We start from the raw sequence: 16,602 nt of genomic DNA, 5'->3' as shown, positions 1-16,602 counted from the left end.
AAAACTAACTTTTTATAAATGAGCAAAGTAATATGTAGATTACACACATAGAAGCTTTCTCCTCCTTGTCCATGATCCTTCAACCCACGGAATCGGCTATGACCTTTTCGGGTAAATTTATTGAGAGCATTAATTCGCTTTCAAAAATTCTCCGAAACGATCATAATAGATAGATATATATAAAATTAGAGAAATATATAACAGGGACACGAGTTTTTAAATAGACATAACCAGCAGACACAGCATAACCCTTCTTTAATAGGGTAGACTAGTAAAGAAATCAGATACGCATCTATTACAAAACGTTAATGTTACCAAACGTACTTAAAAGCAATAAATATATATTAGTCCTATCAACTAAAGTGCATTTATATCAATGAGTTTAATAAACCTCAGCCATCGCGGTAGCTCCACTAAACGGTCTATTTATTAATCTCCAAAATAAGATCCCATTTAACCCTTTGGAATGTCGATGGATCACGTCAGTGGGGCGTAATAATGAACGCATTCGTTCACCCTGCGCGTGCAGTGGCGTCGGCGCCTCCTGCGCTAGTCCACAAGGCGCAACCACAAAGTTCATCGATCACCTCAGTTCGCGATCGACTGCGCGTGAGCGCAGTACTACGAGCTTTATTTAGATCAAACGCCGCGATCTCAAACAAAGTAAAAAGTGTAACCTAGTCGAGATTAGAATATAACAGGCGACATGGCTGCGGTTGGCATGGTGAGAGCTCATCAATTATAATGAACGCTTTGCGATAGGGATGGGATTTATTTTCTGGCCTGAAATAAATTTAAGATTATTATTGATCCTACCTAAATATATTTTACCAGCTACGCAACTGCATCAAAGTTATATATTTTTTGTATTTAAGCAATATGCATTTTAATATCAAAATTGAATTGTCGATATTTAACGAGTCAAATAATATTTCTGTATCAACTTGTTGTTCATGTATCTAAGAAAATGTGACATTCTCAGCCAGGATGAAATATCCCATGTTTTAATAACAGTAAAACTAGATACTATAAAAATTAGATCCATAACTTTATTTTTAGTGTGAGTAGTAACACCACAGCTGACCAAATAAGTAACTAGTGGTATTAGGTAATTTAAACATAAAAAAAAGTGTCACAATACAATCATTTTTATTCTACAAAGAAAGGATAAAACATTAATTGATAGTTACGTTTAATTATATATAATCCACCATATTATGCACAAAGTACCAGACACATTGTACAATAAAAAGGTAAAGTAAAAATTACAAACTAAAGAAAAAACACAAAAATACATAAACAGAGAAAAAGAAACACGAAATAAATTCAAATAAAACATATATGCCTAAAGAGTGGAAATGGCAAGCCACTCCACCACAAGACTGGATGTGGTGACGATTTCAGTGGCTCCCAAGAAAGTAAAAAATAACTTACAATTTAAAGTAAGTCAGCAGTCTAGGGCCGAAGTTCAATTATGCTGACATGGTGTACGTCAGCATAATTGGACTTCAATAGGACTCACGTAGCCTAAAACGCAACTCTGTTCTCGGATACTCTCGAATCCTACTAATATTATAAATGCGAAAGTTTGTGAGGACGGCTGTGTGGGTATGTGTATATGTATGTTTGTTACTTTTTCACGCAAAAACTACTCGACCGATTGCAATGAAGTTTAGATAGCTAAAATAGCTGAATAGCTGGACAACTGGAATAACACATATGCAGACTTGCGCGGGTGAAACCGCGGGGCGCAGCTAGTATTGTATATAAGAACTTTAGGCGGTAGAAGCAGTTCGATATTAAGTTTTTATGTCTTAGAATTTAATCCATTTGGTAATGGACGAAAATCTAAGATACAAAAGTCTGCAGAGACCCGTTCAAATATAAATACATACTCATATTTCAATAATACTCACATTTAAAGTAAAAAACATGCTGTATAATTAATATAATACAATAATACGTCGCTTAAATCAAGGAAATAAACAATATCCACACAAACACCACTTCTCGTGATAAGTGTCTCGTTAAAGTTATTTCATACTTATAATTAAAATAATAAAATGAATTAATTGAAGACAAATACGTATAATGACCATATTATTAATTATTGGCATTTGTATTTATTTACCGAGTCATATATAAACATGTAACAACTCTGGAAAAACAAATTTTAATATTTACATTTACATTTTAAATCAATATGTACTCAGCATCACTTCTAAGTTCCTATATCTAATTACACTAGCGGTCCGCTGCTGTTTCGCTCGTTGTATTATAATATTATCTTCATATACATAGCCTATAGCCCTCAGGGATCGCTTATTTGCACAGGTATCTAACCCTTTAATAGATACCCTTTTCTCAAAACTGTATGTGATATTCAAAATAAAAATAAATAGATTCCTAATCTTGAAGGTGATAGGTAAATAAAGTAAATTTTCTGTAGACGACGCGATTAAAAATACACTAGGGTTATCTGAGGCTATGGTGAACTATTGTTTATGCCTATTATCTGCTTATTAATAATAATAATGCCTTGGATGAGTATAAGTAAATAAATACGTTTCAAAATAAACGTCGAAAAAGAGATTTTTCAGCTACTGGTAACTATAGAACTTTTGTATATACGTATAATGATTATTGTATTGTTTCTTTCCTTTCTTGTTTCCTTTCATCTTCATTTGTTAATCTCCCCCATTTAGATGTGTTGAATAAAGTATATTGTATTATTTAGAAATTAAAAACTTTTCAACGGATTTTAAACGCGATTTATTCATTATATTATTAACCCGACGTTTCGAACACTTTAAAGCGAGCGTGGTCACGGGGAGACTAGACCGAGTCTCCCCGTGACCACGACGTGAAAAGTTTTTAATTTCTAAATGTATAATACTCGCGTGAAACCAAACACAAGAAAATACTATATATTGTATTATTATAATGTTGTTGTACATATGATATATTATATTTTAATCTCATATAAAGATATCCTTTTTTTATTATAGTGGGGAAATCTTACATAGATACCCATGGCCCCCGGGGAAGAGATCGTGGGTTATGTCGGATTCCTACCGACTAAAACCCCACTGTGTTCCGTCGAGCCACATAAGTGAAGGGGCCACGGGTGCTTGTTAGAATTCGTCCGCGACCCCCTCGGCGGCAGCCCATATAAAGATATCCTAGTTAAAAGTATTATATGCAACCTCTGCATTTTATAATAATTAGGTATTATTAACATTGCGTATGAGCAATTTAAATGAAAAATAAATAAAGTAAAATACCACTTCTCGCTTCGTAAAAACACAGATAACTTACTACTCATAATGTGCTTATTACAACTATAAGTAGCTTTATTCCTAAATGTGGTTACATATATAGCAAATATCCTGCGGTGTTCCAATAAAGTTTATTGCCCCAGCTCCTGTGCACTTGATGTATTTCACGCCTTGCCGTGGCAAGGTACTGACATATTGCTAACTTGTATCGCATACATGATTACACCGTGTTCGACAAATTGACGATAAATAATGCACTTACAATGTGCTTGTTTATATAGGTTTTTGTCAAGATTTTAAAGCTATTGTATGTGGTTGTTTGAATTGTGAAATAATAACTACAGGTTGACTTCGGGAGTAGTAAATGCTTATGGTATCGAAGGGAGTTTATTTTTCTGAGTGATAGAAATAATATATACATTACTAACTAAATTATATCCAATTAAAACTCATATGGAGTTCAGGATATATACATATAGTATATGTATGTATAGTTATCTAATTCTAAATTAACCTAATTAAGGGTAGTTCATTGTACAATTGATTGTTCTTGAGTTTTCTGTTGTTTTCTTTAAGATGAACTTTCGAACGATTCCTAAAATCATGTTATACCAAATCCGATTCTACATGAGGCATAAGGTTTAACGTTTAACTTAATATAATATTTTCCGTTTTCCCCCCAAACTGTCGTGAGATTTTTAGGTCTAGCATGTTCCTCTCTTAAATAATTAGATAGGTACCTACAACATTATAATTCGAGTTTTAATGTGCCTTTGATAATAAAACGCAGAGAATATTCACGTGGGTAAGTGAGGTTAGGCATTGCCACGGTTCGGTGATATGACACGGGTATGAATCCCGCCTCGTAATCAATCTTTTTCTAATCTTCAAAAATTTCTTATTTATAAAGCATCTAAATGCTACAAGTTAAAATAAAGGAAAATAGTATTTCTCCTCCCACCAAAAAAATGCGAAACCACTACCATCATATATCCATACATATACATTTATATCCTAAACAAAGAGCAGTCTTGTATGTGCATACAGTTTCAACTACTGAATTTAATCTAAATCGGTTCAACAGAACATTGTAACAAACAAGCTTTGATACATGAGTCAGGAAGCGATTATTATTGAATTGCCGCTCTACCATGCCTATTTGATCATACTAATTAGCATTATAATATATAAGTATTTTAAAATATTGTAGGTTAATAGTTATTATTTTCGTTTACGCATTTTTTCTTGTTCTTGTATCTAACGGTACTACATTCTACTAGTGAACTAAGTTAGTTCTAGGAACATTGCATCTTAGATTCTTTTGTACATTTATGGAGCTTGCTTGTGTATTTACATAGTGTTTTTTATAAATTTATACAAGGTTTCATCAGCACCACATCACAATATATTGAATAATAGAATGCATCGCCCGTCCCGGCTCCGCTCGGATATCAAGATTCGTATTTTATCCCAAGGGCACATTTAATGAGGATAAAAAGTATCCTGTCACCCAAGTCAGCTCATACTCTGTCGGTATCCCAAATTTCATCGGAGGCCTATTTCCTTTTCCTCACCCGTCCCAGTCCATTTCTTCTTTCCAGTCATGAATCCGTTCCTTTTCCCTTACCCACTAAAAGCGGGTAGCGCATTCGCAGAGGCACTACCTTTGCGAATGTTCATGGGCGGTGGTGATCGTTTTCCATCAGGCGAACTACCAGCTCAGTTGCCCGCTATGACATAAAAAAAAAATCCGTTCAGTAGTTTCAGTGTGATTGACGGTCTTGAAACATCCAAACAAATACACTTTAACATTTAGTGTGATGATTTTATTCCTGTTCAGTTCATTCTATAATATTATAAATTACCATTGATTGTATATTATATTTATTATAGAACTACGTAAGCCCAGGGTAACTGTGCCAGCAAAGCTAAATATATGAACACTTAACGCATTCAACTAATACCGGGAAGGAAAACATAATGTTATCGTCGTGTGCTTACAGCATTAAAAGCTTTGTCCGCGCGTTTGACCTGAATCCCGGCCAAGGTCTATATTCAGCATGTAAGTTCCTTTCCCTTTGTCATGATACTACGTTGTCTATAAGGAGCTAATTATAAATTAATAGAGATGTTAGTGAGCTTAGCGCGTTAAGCTTTATAGGCCTATTATTTGGGTATGTACAGGTATCGTAAATTTTCTGCAGTTTCATTAAATTCGAAAGAGAGATATGTTTGATTGAAGCCCCTAAATACTACTAAGTTTTGCAACAATCACAAAAAATTGTAATAATGATAAAATATGAAAATTTAGGTAACCAATTAGCTATTATCAATCAATTATTTAGATTGTTAACGTATAATATAGAATAAAGAGTGTGTTATATCATACTTTCTCATTGACTACCATAGAATAAAATTTTTGACTGACAACTTTGACGATATTTATATTGGTCCAGGAGCTGATGTTATAGATAAAACGAAGTTTTCTTTTGACAAAATAGTAAATACTGCTTGGCCCGCAAACAGGCAGGTCCGCAAAATCTCACTAAAGGCGATAGAAGCGTTGATAGCGCCACATATTAAAAACAAACAGGATAAATCAGTTACAAAACAATAAAATCATAAGGTTACAATTTGTAAACGAACAATCATTTGAACTATGACTCGCAGATATAAATTCAGTATATAACAAGGCAGTGTTTAGCTCAAGTCACGTTCTGCTGTGGCTACAATGGTTTACCTAGAATCAGACCGTTTAGTCGTTACATTGAAGAGGTTAATAGGACTAGGTAATGTGCCTTCGTCGTTATTATTTCTTTTCGTCGTCTTTACTTTCTTTTACTTCAGCTTTCTCAAATTTAAATAAGGTTATCGCATTAGTAATAAGTAAGTAGTAAGTAGCATAAATAAATCCCATATATTCTACTTTATCTTTATTTTATGCTGTGCGTTGGTTAGTTTGGATTAAGACTTAGCTATATAACGCATAACTTAAACGGCAACATTTTATCGTATATAATTGAGTTTGGTATAACAAAGCCTGCTGTAAATAAGCTATGTAAAATAAGCATATTACAGAGTTAAAATCTCACCCATATTGCTTTATTTCCACAAGAGTAAAAATAATCATATTTGACAGATCGAAGAAAGGATTAAGTACTTATAAAGAAAAGGAGAAATGGAATTGGAATCGATATTGTTAAAGAAATCTAACTAGATTGTTACCAAGAATCAGCTTGTGACAGTTTACGAAGGTCTATACTCTATGCACTTCAAATCTATTGAAAACTGAAGCAGAATAGAGGCTATCTCTAGCTCGCACGACATCTGAAATAATTTGCTTCTAGCAGTCTCCTATAATTTTTCACAGTAGAATGAACTCGGTCGAATGAATTTGAGTATGATTATGAATAAAAAAAAAAAATATTTAGACTACTTCTTAGTGGGAGGATATAAAGAATGTCTCTTACAAACTTATTGTTACTTAAATAATTCTACAAAAAAATCCCTGACATCCATAGCGGGAAAAGGACTATTTCCGATTCCAGAACCAAATGACAACAATTTCATATTATTATATTCAATTATTATTGAGAATCTCCTTCGTTTCGGTTAAAAAAAAAGGAAAGAATATGAAATATCGAACCAGTAAAATTTTAAGCATACAATATTAATATTACCTTTCTTGTCTTTTCTTTACATTTAAAAAAAACAACGCCAGTAACATAACTGGACTTATCTACATAGTCAGCTACGTAGCTGTCCCCCGGTGAAATAAATTTTAAAAACCGTTCAAGTCGTTTTGCGTTTATTGTTTACAAACATACAAAAATATTGTGTGTCAAATTGTGTGGATGTTTATAGTCATCATATAATCTAGATATTGGTTGAGAGTAGATTCTTGATCTTTAAGAATTTGCTAGAAACCTTTATTGCGTTATTATAATCTATTGGTAACTTATTATCTAAGCCCTTGGTATTATCTATAGTAACAAGCAAATTATTATGTTAACCCAGAATCTAGTTGAGAGAAAGATAGATGTTTTGAACGCCTGGTTAGCCTAGTATCTACTGTAGACGGCTGCACAATAAGCAAATATTTGAACAGTATTCTGATTAAACCTGACTAATATTAATAATTAGATAATATAATTTTGATTATAAGATAAACTGATCGAGAAGAAGAATTATACTACTGTTACTACTTCTGTTGTGATTTATATGTAAAAAAAATATATACACTGAGAAAGCTACAAGGAATAATTATTATTTCAAAAAACACAGCCATCTTCAAATTGTCAGAACTAGACCAAATTTAAATAGATCACATGGCAGGCACTAGCTATCAAACAAAAAAGAATAATAAAAATTGGTCCACCCGGTAAAAAGTTATGAGATAACAACACACAAAAATTACGGTAGTATTTACAATCTCCTCCTTTTTTGTAGTCGGTTGAAAATAAGTACATAACGGGGCTCAGAACAATAAATTATCATGAAGTCAAAACAAATTATATTTCAATACTTTCCTTCCTTTTGCTCATTTATATTTTATACCCTTTCTTTTTTTTTAGAACAGTTTTATAAGTAGTACTTTACATATTTATCTTACTTATTATCTTACCCGCGGTTTCACCCGCGTAAGTCCGTATCCCATAAGAATGTCGGGATAAAAGTTGCCTATATGTTATTCCAGTTGTCCAGCTGTCTACGTACCAAATTTTATTGCAATCCGTTCAGTAGTTTTTGCGTGAAAGAGCAACAAACACACACACATCCTTACAGACTTTCGCATTTATAATATTAGTAGAATATATATAAATACTTCATCTACACGATCACCCATGTTATGTACCTACTGACTAAGCTTCAACCAATTAAAGCTAAAGGTTATCTATCCCATCTGTAGTGTTACAAGTGTGTAATGTTGACCACGTCTGATAAGGCGACCCTCTTTATCACTGTTAGAAATCATTCTCGTATTTATTTAGTACACATTCACTCAAAAACTCATTTAACATAACTCTATCACAATATTTGCTTGAATGATAACGATGAAGATATAAAAATGCTTACCCTTTCCCCTGATTTTAATGTTTTAATGTGGAATTTAATAGGTGCCTGTTGTTACTGATTTGTAGGGATTATGATATTCTTTTATTATAATTACTATCAAGTCGCTTCAAAGTCTGCTCGTAATCAATTTAATGTACATAAATGGTAAAAAGAAATTTAAGTTGAAAATATTTGCTTCCAGAGGCCGTGGTGTTTGGTTGCGCTCCTGCTCATCGTGTCCAGTACACACACAGAGGCCAAAAATGTTACGTGAGTACTTTATTTTGCTCTTCCTATATTTTAAGTTATACATACGCTTTTGTATGTGGGATTCGAGCAAGTTTCAGCATTAAATGGGGCACAGGCTGCCCCCTTTTAATGCTGAAGGAAGGAGGGAGGATACCAGGGAGGGTAGCATACATCTACAAAAATGCGCGGGTGTAATCGTCGCATCAGAGGAAATCTTTTTCTTAAAAGCAATGCATTTGCATTTGCAATTTACAAGTCGAACTTCAGAAAAGAAAGGCTTTTCTAGGCTAAAAATAATCTTCGATTGTTAATAAGGGGAAAAGCAAAAAATCAAGTAGGTACCTAATAAACTAACTACAAAACTCGTAAAATCTTAACATAAATTGAATACTAGTATATAGTAGTATAATACTAGTAATAGTCACCATATACCACTAAGAGTTCTCAACCGGGCCACAAACGCCGCCACGAGAAGCGATTTGTTGCATGTGGTAACCACCGGCGTCAACCGTGTGCGGAGAGTTCATGTAAAATGTATGAAAACTGTAATAATCATGTCAGTGACGACATTTTGTGGTTGTGGCCGGTAGCCCATGTTTGGACACCCATAAGTGTACCAATTTAAACAGCGCCAAAGATGTGGGATACGTCCGTCTGGTATAAGTCCGTTAAAGGATTAATTGTTCGAATCATGTTTAATGGTTTATTTTCGCTTCCTTTCGTTATACCACAGATAATATAATACTAACTGGTTATACAATCTATTTTCTCAGCTTTACATATAATACTTTACGAGACTGAACTGAATTCGTATCAAATGCAAATTGTAGACTTATCTTTGCTTTAAGTATTGCAGATATAAATAAACGAACCCCTTAAATAAATAAACTTATAAGTAGGCATTTATATCTTAGTGTAAACATTACAATAAAACACTAAACTTAGGCTTGAGGGTAATTAGGTATAAATATCGTCTAAGTGATAAATTCCCAAAATATGTACAACTTGGTCAAAAATAATTACAATTCGTTGTGGCGATCATGGGTCATTTTTATCGTAGGCGTAAAACGTTCTCATTAAAATTTTATAGTTCCATTAGCATATTCATATTTTTATCACCTCAGTGAGAGGCACTTTATTTTGTATGAGAATACCTTCATTATAGGGAACTAGCCGTGCCCCGTAATTTCATCCGCATAAGCCAAGGGAAGAACTGGCATCCAAGTTTAAATGTTTGTTTTCTTTGGGGTTAGTTTTTAAAAGAACCTTCTTTTTGCCATTTTGGATGTATGTTTCAAATTATGTGTTCACTTCTACATCTTATTTTGTTTTTTGCTAGCATTTTAAAACATTTATTTTTTATCAGAGTTGTGAATTTTTTATGACGCGAATCGTAACAGAACATAATTATTTTTAACAAAAAAACTAAAGTGCCTTCAAAATGTCACAGCATTAAAATAAAAAATAGATTCAACAAGTTACATACGCAAAAAAAAATATACAATAGAATTGATATCCTCTTTCCTTTTTGGGGTCGGTTGACAATTTCATAAGACGATCAGTGTATATATTTATTTAAAATAATTAATAATTAGTAAACATCGCATACTGTTGCTCAAAAATGTATTACATTAATGTAAGAAGAAGAAAACTCAAAAAAATAACTTAATTGCGATTCATTAGAAACCTACTTCTGTGTACCTACCATGTAGACATCCTATCCTACTATCCTACTAATATGTGTGTGTGTGTGTTTGTTGCTCTTTCACGCAAAGACTACTGAACCGATTGCAGTGAAATTTGGTACGTACACAGCTGGGTAACTGGAATAGCATATAGGCTTTTTATCACGATATTCCTACGGGATACGGACTTACGCGGGTGAAACCGTGGGGCGCATTTCGTTTGAAATAATGTTGAGCAAATCGATACGGAATGTATCGATTAAATGTATAGATTTGCTCACCATCATTTTAAATGTCACACCTGAATTTACTTCAACACTTTTACCATACCTACTGTCTCGTTTCATTAAAGTTATCTAATAAAACAAAAACCTCATTCATTCAATTCAAGCGATGGGCATTTCCTACCTTACATAAACTTGCGACTCCCTTTAACACATACCAATAAAGATTCTTCACAACACATGACGTAACCATCACGTCTTGTTTAGCGATTGCATCAAGTGTTTTGAAAGTCAATGAACATATTGAATGTTCAATCAATTTGTATTGATTGATAGATAAACTCGTGTACGATACGATTATTGGTAGATGGATTTAAGAGGCTAATTAGAAACTTTTTATTACACTCAGAATAGGTTGCGCTTTGATAAAATTTCATTTTTTGTAAGACCATGAACAAATTAACACAGTACACGTAATATTTTTCATTACCATAAAGGAAAAAATCTATTCCTGTATCTTAAAAAAGCAAATAATATGGGTACTATTGTTTAAAAAGCTTTTAAGCTTTTACTATTTGCTTGTAGCTTAAAATTATGAAATGTTGTCAATTGAGCAACATATTAGTATTTTAATCTGAAATGCATTCATTTCATTCCTTGTCTGTTGTTTTTGTCTAAAAGATATTAGCTTTCCTCTTACTGTTTGAGATCCTGACAAAGCGTTTTTTCGTATTCAGCCAAAACGTATTTTCTTTCGATTTGAGAAAGATAGGTACAGAATTAGTTTTATATGGGTTGTATTAATTAATAAATTAATAATTTCTTTCTCAGACACGAAGAAATTCGAAACGTTATGCTATCACTTGTCCACCTCTTCCATGTATCAGAAATGAAACTGGATCGCCACGAATTTCGAGAAAAGGTTCTTGGTGACCAGCTGAAAAATATGCTTCAGTCTTTGGAGAAAAAACACAGAGCACTCGAGCCCTTGAACGGGTTAATTTCGCGTCTGGACGAACGAGTTTATAACGTGGAAAGTTTATTTATTCAGGTAAGCTCTAATTTATATATCTATACAGAATTATTAAAGGCGACTATTTTCCTACAAATTATATATTTTAATTACAAAATTTTGATAGAAAACTTAATACATAATTGAGTGTTGGAGTCCAACACGCTTGGGCAGGAATTGTGGCGCACCGGGGAAGGTACCACACCCCCACCGAATTCACCGTTCACTCTCTCACAGAAGAGGAGGCTAGTATCCTTTTTTTCATCCTTCCATTTATTTCCGTGGTCAATCCTTTCTTTATCCTTAATCCCTTAAAAGCGAACAACACATTTTCACCCTACGTACTGCCCTACTTCTGCAAATGGTCATAGACGGCGGTGATTTACAAAGCGAACCACTAGCTCAGTTATACGCTATTAGACAAAAAAAAAAGCCTAATACTTTATTATAGCGATTCCTTAATTTGTGTGAGAGAATAGCTGATGTGTAAACCTCAGAGTGATAATTAAACCTCAGGGTTAAGATTATCTCCAAAATTAAATTGTTAACGACGAATCGTTGAAAATAAATATATTTAATCAATAGACTATCAGCTAACCTTCTTTCGCTCAGAAAATAAACTAGTTTCTCATATTTTAGAAAGAAGAAAAAGAAAAGGCAAAGCAAGAAAAAACTCATGAAATGTTAGAAGACATACAAAAGTCTTTACAAGCACTCACAGCTACATTGAATAAGAACTTGAAGACAAACACAGCACCAGCAGACGTAGAAACAAATTTGACAACGGAAGATGATTCTATAAACAGGCGGCTGGATGTTACCGATGCAAAGTTGGATGCTGTTAAACAAGAAATTCTTAGTCTGAAGAACAGTCTGAATAAGGTAAATTTAAATAATATATCAGCAATAAAAGTTCTATTAGATATATTTTATTCAATAGCGAAGCGAAAGGACCATTTTGTAACGTAGGTTATACCCTCCGACTGCTATCCAGACGAAGACCACAATTCCGAGAGGAGCGGTTATAAAATAATTAAAAGAGAGCTATTTTTCAGGACGCTTTGCGGGCTTTGTGCGTAGAAATGGTAACAGACGTAAACCCCTTCGAGCGACACATAACAGAGGCTGAGAAATTACTGAACAAATATGAGTTGAAGCTAAATAAATACAACGAGACATCTTCTAAGATACCGACTGATTTTGTACCTTTGAACGAAGTTACGCTTGCTGACGAGGCCTGGCACAACAAAATGAGTGAAGGTTAATTAATTTATTATATTACTAGGTCAAGGACAAAAATCTATAGAAACATTACGAGAAATTTCAGATGGACAAAAACCTATAGCTTATTATTAAATATAAATTCGAAAGTAAATGTATGTCTGTCGGTCAATTATCTGTCTGTCTGTTTCTTCTTCACGCCCATACCACTGAACCATTTGAATAAAACTTAGTACAAAGATTGATTGGACCTGAGAAAGGATATAGTAAATCCTTGAAATCCCGCGCGAGCGGTAGCTATGCTAGTTTACCTCTGATTATGCGTGCGAAGCCACGGGCGGAAACCTAGTATTATATAAATGTTTAGACCCATATGTACATTGAAAATTATGCCTATTACATAAAAAGCATACTATAAGATAGATAGCTAACCAAAAAAGTCTCTTACGATCATAGGTATTACAGAAATTCCGTTGTTTAATTTTTGTAGCATTGCAATGCTAACCGTTTGTCCTCGAAATGCTAAAATTTATGGTCCGAATGCGACTCATTTTTGTGCAATTCATAATAATGTAAATGAATTCCCGACTGTTATCTAAACTGTTTAATGCAGTACAAAACGACGTTCATTCATCAAGTAACTGGGACATATTAATATTTTCTATCAGCAACGTGAATTTCATTTCGTTGACAATGCCGACAAGTAGACAGGCGCTCGTTAACACGGCCTGATCGACCTATATACTGGCGTTTCAGAATGTTTAGGCTTTTTATTCAAGTTTATATTTCAGTAAAACAGAAAGGCGAAAGTAGAACAGTATTCTAGCCACTACGGCTAAAACAAGGCATTAGCATTTTTTGTTTTGCTAATGGTCTTATTTAATAAGCGTTAACAATTTATTATTTTGTCGTATTAGTTTCCTTGGTGCAAGGCTATTTTATGATTGACATTTTGAATTGTTATTTACTTTTTTGTATTTCCTTAACGTACCTACAATTTATATAGACGGGGTACACGGGAAGTACAGGAATACTTAACCAAATACAGTGCCTCTTTTCTCTACAAGTATATCAATCCAAAGAATATGTATACTATATAAAATGCTTTGAAAAATGTGTTGAATGTTAGTAATTCATCCAACTAATCATTTGAAATTCTATTTTTCAAACTTGATCGTCATAGAGAAAAGGCCGTATTATACAATTACATTTATTTGAATGTTATAGTAATGGAGCGGCAAGAAGGTGAAATAAAGAAGATCCAACAATTACTGTCAAATGCGGAGAGCATGTGGAAGGACCTGCCCCGACTTGCGGATATCAAACGAGCAACCAATGATACCTTAGAAGCACTTGCCGTTACACAGTCTAATATTACCGGCAATGAAGATCACAGTAAGTATCTTGTTGTCAATTAATAAAATTAGATATATATAATTCGTTGATCCATCAGAGAGCAAGAGGGAAGTTTTTAATCTTTTATTTTCTGACGAATGCCTCGAGTCTAAACTACCGTGCCATTTATTTTGTTTTCACTATGCAATCTGACCACAAATCTTTTTAGCAATGATTTTGAGAGGTTTTGTTTGTAAATTCGACTATAAAAAAACAATCTTTGGGATCAACATCACTCATGCCTATTTATTTATTTCAGCTGTTAACAAAATAGTAACGAAATTGCGTGAAATGAGCGAACGTCTAGTGGCCACCAATAAAGATATTCAACAAAGCCTAACCCAGAGTAACACAATGAGCGAACAGGCCTACGACGATATACAAAAGAGCTATGACGCTTTAAGAAACGAGGTTGGTAGTTTTAACACGTTTTGAGCAGATTTTGTAGGCGCTTAGTGATAACTCTACTATAAATGGGTTGACCAACCCAAGGCGAAGGCTATATAGTAGTGCACATTATTAAACAGAGCTAGAGAAACACCTTCCAGTTTAATAAAATACTTCAACGGTCATTAATGTTATCTCGCTATAGCAGTTAGTCTGTGAAAATCTTAATTATTAGTAGCAGTTTTCGCATCACACACTTTTAAGGAGGAGAGAAACCTGTTCAAAATATAGTACTAAATAGAATAAACGAAATAAATTCACACCTTACATCCTTTTGAGATTCCTTTTTTCACCGGTCAAGGGAATTTTCGTCTAACTATAGATGTATATGCAAAATTTAGTTACTATTAAGGTTACATAAATTGTTTTCAGATTCAATCATTCTCAAAGAACGAAAACGTTATGCTACAAACCGCTGACGATGTAATTGCCACGAAAAAACGTATAGAATATGGAGTAAACAGAATTCTGCTGGAAGTTGGCGAGAGTATCAGAGGTCAGGGCAGACTTCTAAACAGCACCTTATTGAACAGGTATTTACAGTTTTTTGTATTCGAAAATAAACACCAAGAGCAATAGAAAAGCAACAAAATGTAAAATATATTTTATTTATTTTTTTATAATTTTTAATTGTGAAAAATTGTTATTATTAATAATGAAACAATTTTCAGGGTCGATCAAATAGAGAAGCAAATAATGGGCAACCAAAGTTTGGCCCTGGCCAATCTCACTTCCAAGTTTGAGTCTGAGATGTCGCAGGTTTGGCGGCAGATTGGCATCATGTACGAACAACTGACAGCTAGTAAGAAATCTATCGACAAACTCAGTGTAAGAACGATTTTAACAATTGCTTTATTATTTTGCTAATTTAAAGGCAATTTTTCTGTGCATATTTCTATTCTATGAATGTAAAAATCGCCCGGTAATTTCATACACCGACGCCGTTGAATAACAGTCTCGTTAATTAAAAAATAACTGCCATTATGACCCATAACGTGATGAACGCAAACAAAAATTCCATTTGCTCATACGGCATTATAGTACTAATCAACTAATAGACAATTAAAACCGGCAGGAACAAACCGCGCAATATGTTAATGGCAGCACTACGACATTGGACAGCATGAAAGATAAGGTAAACAGTAATAGCCTCTACGACTACTGTTTTACGGCTTATATTAATATTTAATTCGTATCATTCCCAGGTGGGCTTGATCACGTCACGCGTGTCCACGGTGGATGATAACTTGAATTATTTGCTGGGACGTCTGTCCCTGGTGGTACAGGAATTTAGCCAGATAAAAACGGGCTTGAGCGATGCGCTGGAAAAGTCGCACGCTGATTTACAGGAGGTGCAATCGAAAATTGCCGGTAGGTTGCGAATTAAATACGTTACGTAATATTAGCTTTGAAAAAGAAACAATATAACACTAGATCGACTGAATGAAATATGTTTGCAAACTATCGTAAACATGTTTTACTTACTATATAGATAAAATGTCTGTCTTTGTATGGTCTGGTTTATGTCAAAGGCATCTGAGCCCATTCTAAGGACTCCAACAACGTTCAATTACGGAAAACACAATAATACTTGATACGGACGAAGTCACGAGCATTCGCTAGCTATGTTAGATATTATTTTTTAATATGTAAAGCTTAATCTTTCTCTGTTTGTACTATGAATGTTAAATCATACACAAATTGTGAAATGTCTTTTCTCATAGTTAATTTATTTTTATAAATATGTGAGTAACGTAATACTGGCCCTAAGATTAATATTCTACTACAATTCCAGAGAACGGCCCTGGTCCGCACGCCGTCAAATAAAACCTAACTAGCGATATTATCACAAACCAAATTAAGGAAGATCTTATAAAATTAAATAACATTATCTGTAAGTTGACTGAATTATCTGTAATAAAATTTTGTATCAGTAATACGTCTTTCAATTGTGAAGCCCCTCGTATTTGCACCTACATTCTACATTCATGTTTTTCTATAAGTAAGATCCAATCCAATGAGTATACTCTAAATAA

General features: G+C 33.7%; 1 protein-coding gene across 1 annotated transcript; it reads left to right on the top strand.

The window, feature by feature from the left end:
• The first annotated feature begins 567 nt into the window (after nt 1-567).
• LOC119839907 lies at nt 568-16,497 on the top strand. Its single transcript, XM_038366344.1, has 12 exons — nt 568-724; nt 8,536-8,603; nt 11,323-11,542; nt 12,143-12,385; nt 12,559-12,763; nt 13,952-14,119; nt 14,379-14,530; nt 14,939-15,099; nt 15,238-15,394; nt 15,642-15,701; nt 15,772-15,937; nt 16,362-16,497. Exons 1-12 carry the CDS (start codon nt 707-709, stop codon nt 16,391-16,393), a joined length of 1,650 nt encoding a protein of 549 aa, XP_038222272.1. The 5' UTR covers nt 568-706; the 3' UTR covers nt 16,394-16,497.
• The last annotated feature ends 105 nt before the right edge of the window (nt 16,498-16,602 follow it).

Source organism: Zerene cesonia, chromosome 5, assembly GCF_012273895.1.
Source record: "Zerene cesonia ecotype Mississippi chromosome 5, Zerene_cesonia_1.1, whole genome shotgun sequence".
NCBI lineage: Eukaryota > Metazoa > Arthropoda > Insecta > Lepidoptera > Pieridae > Zerene > Zerene cesonia.
The sequence above is the reverse complement of the archived record's forward strand: the minus strand, read 5'-3'. Positions and strand labels throughout refer to the sequence as shown.

What these genes read in the sequence shown, in the direction of transcription:
- LOC119839907 (XM_038366344.1), top strand. An exon ending in ACAGAGGCCAAAAATGTTAC is followed by an intron (nt 8,604 to 11,322) that starts GTGAGTACTTTA and finishes TTTCTTTCTCAG; the next exon opens with ACACGAAGAAATTCGAAACG. An exon ending in TGGAAAGTTTATTTATTCAG is followed by an intron (nt 11,543 to 12,142) that starts GTAAGCTCTAAT and finishes CTCATATTTTAG; the next exon opens with AAAGAAGAAAAAGAAAAGGC.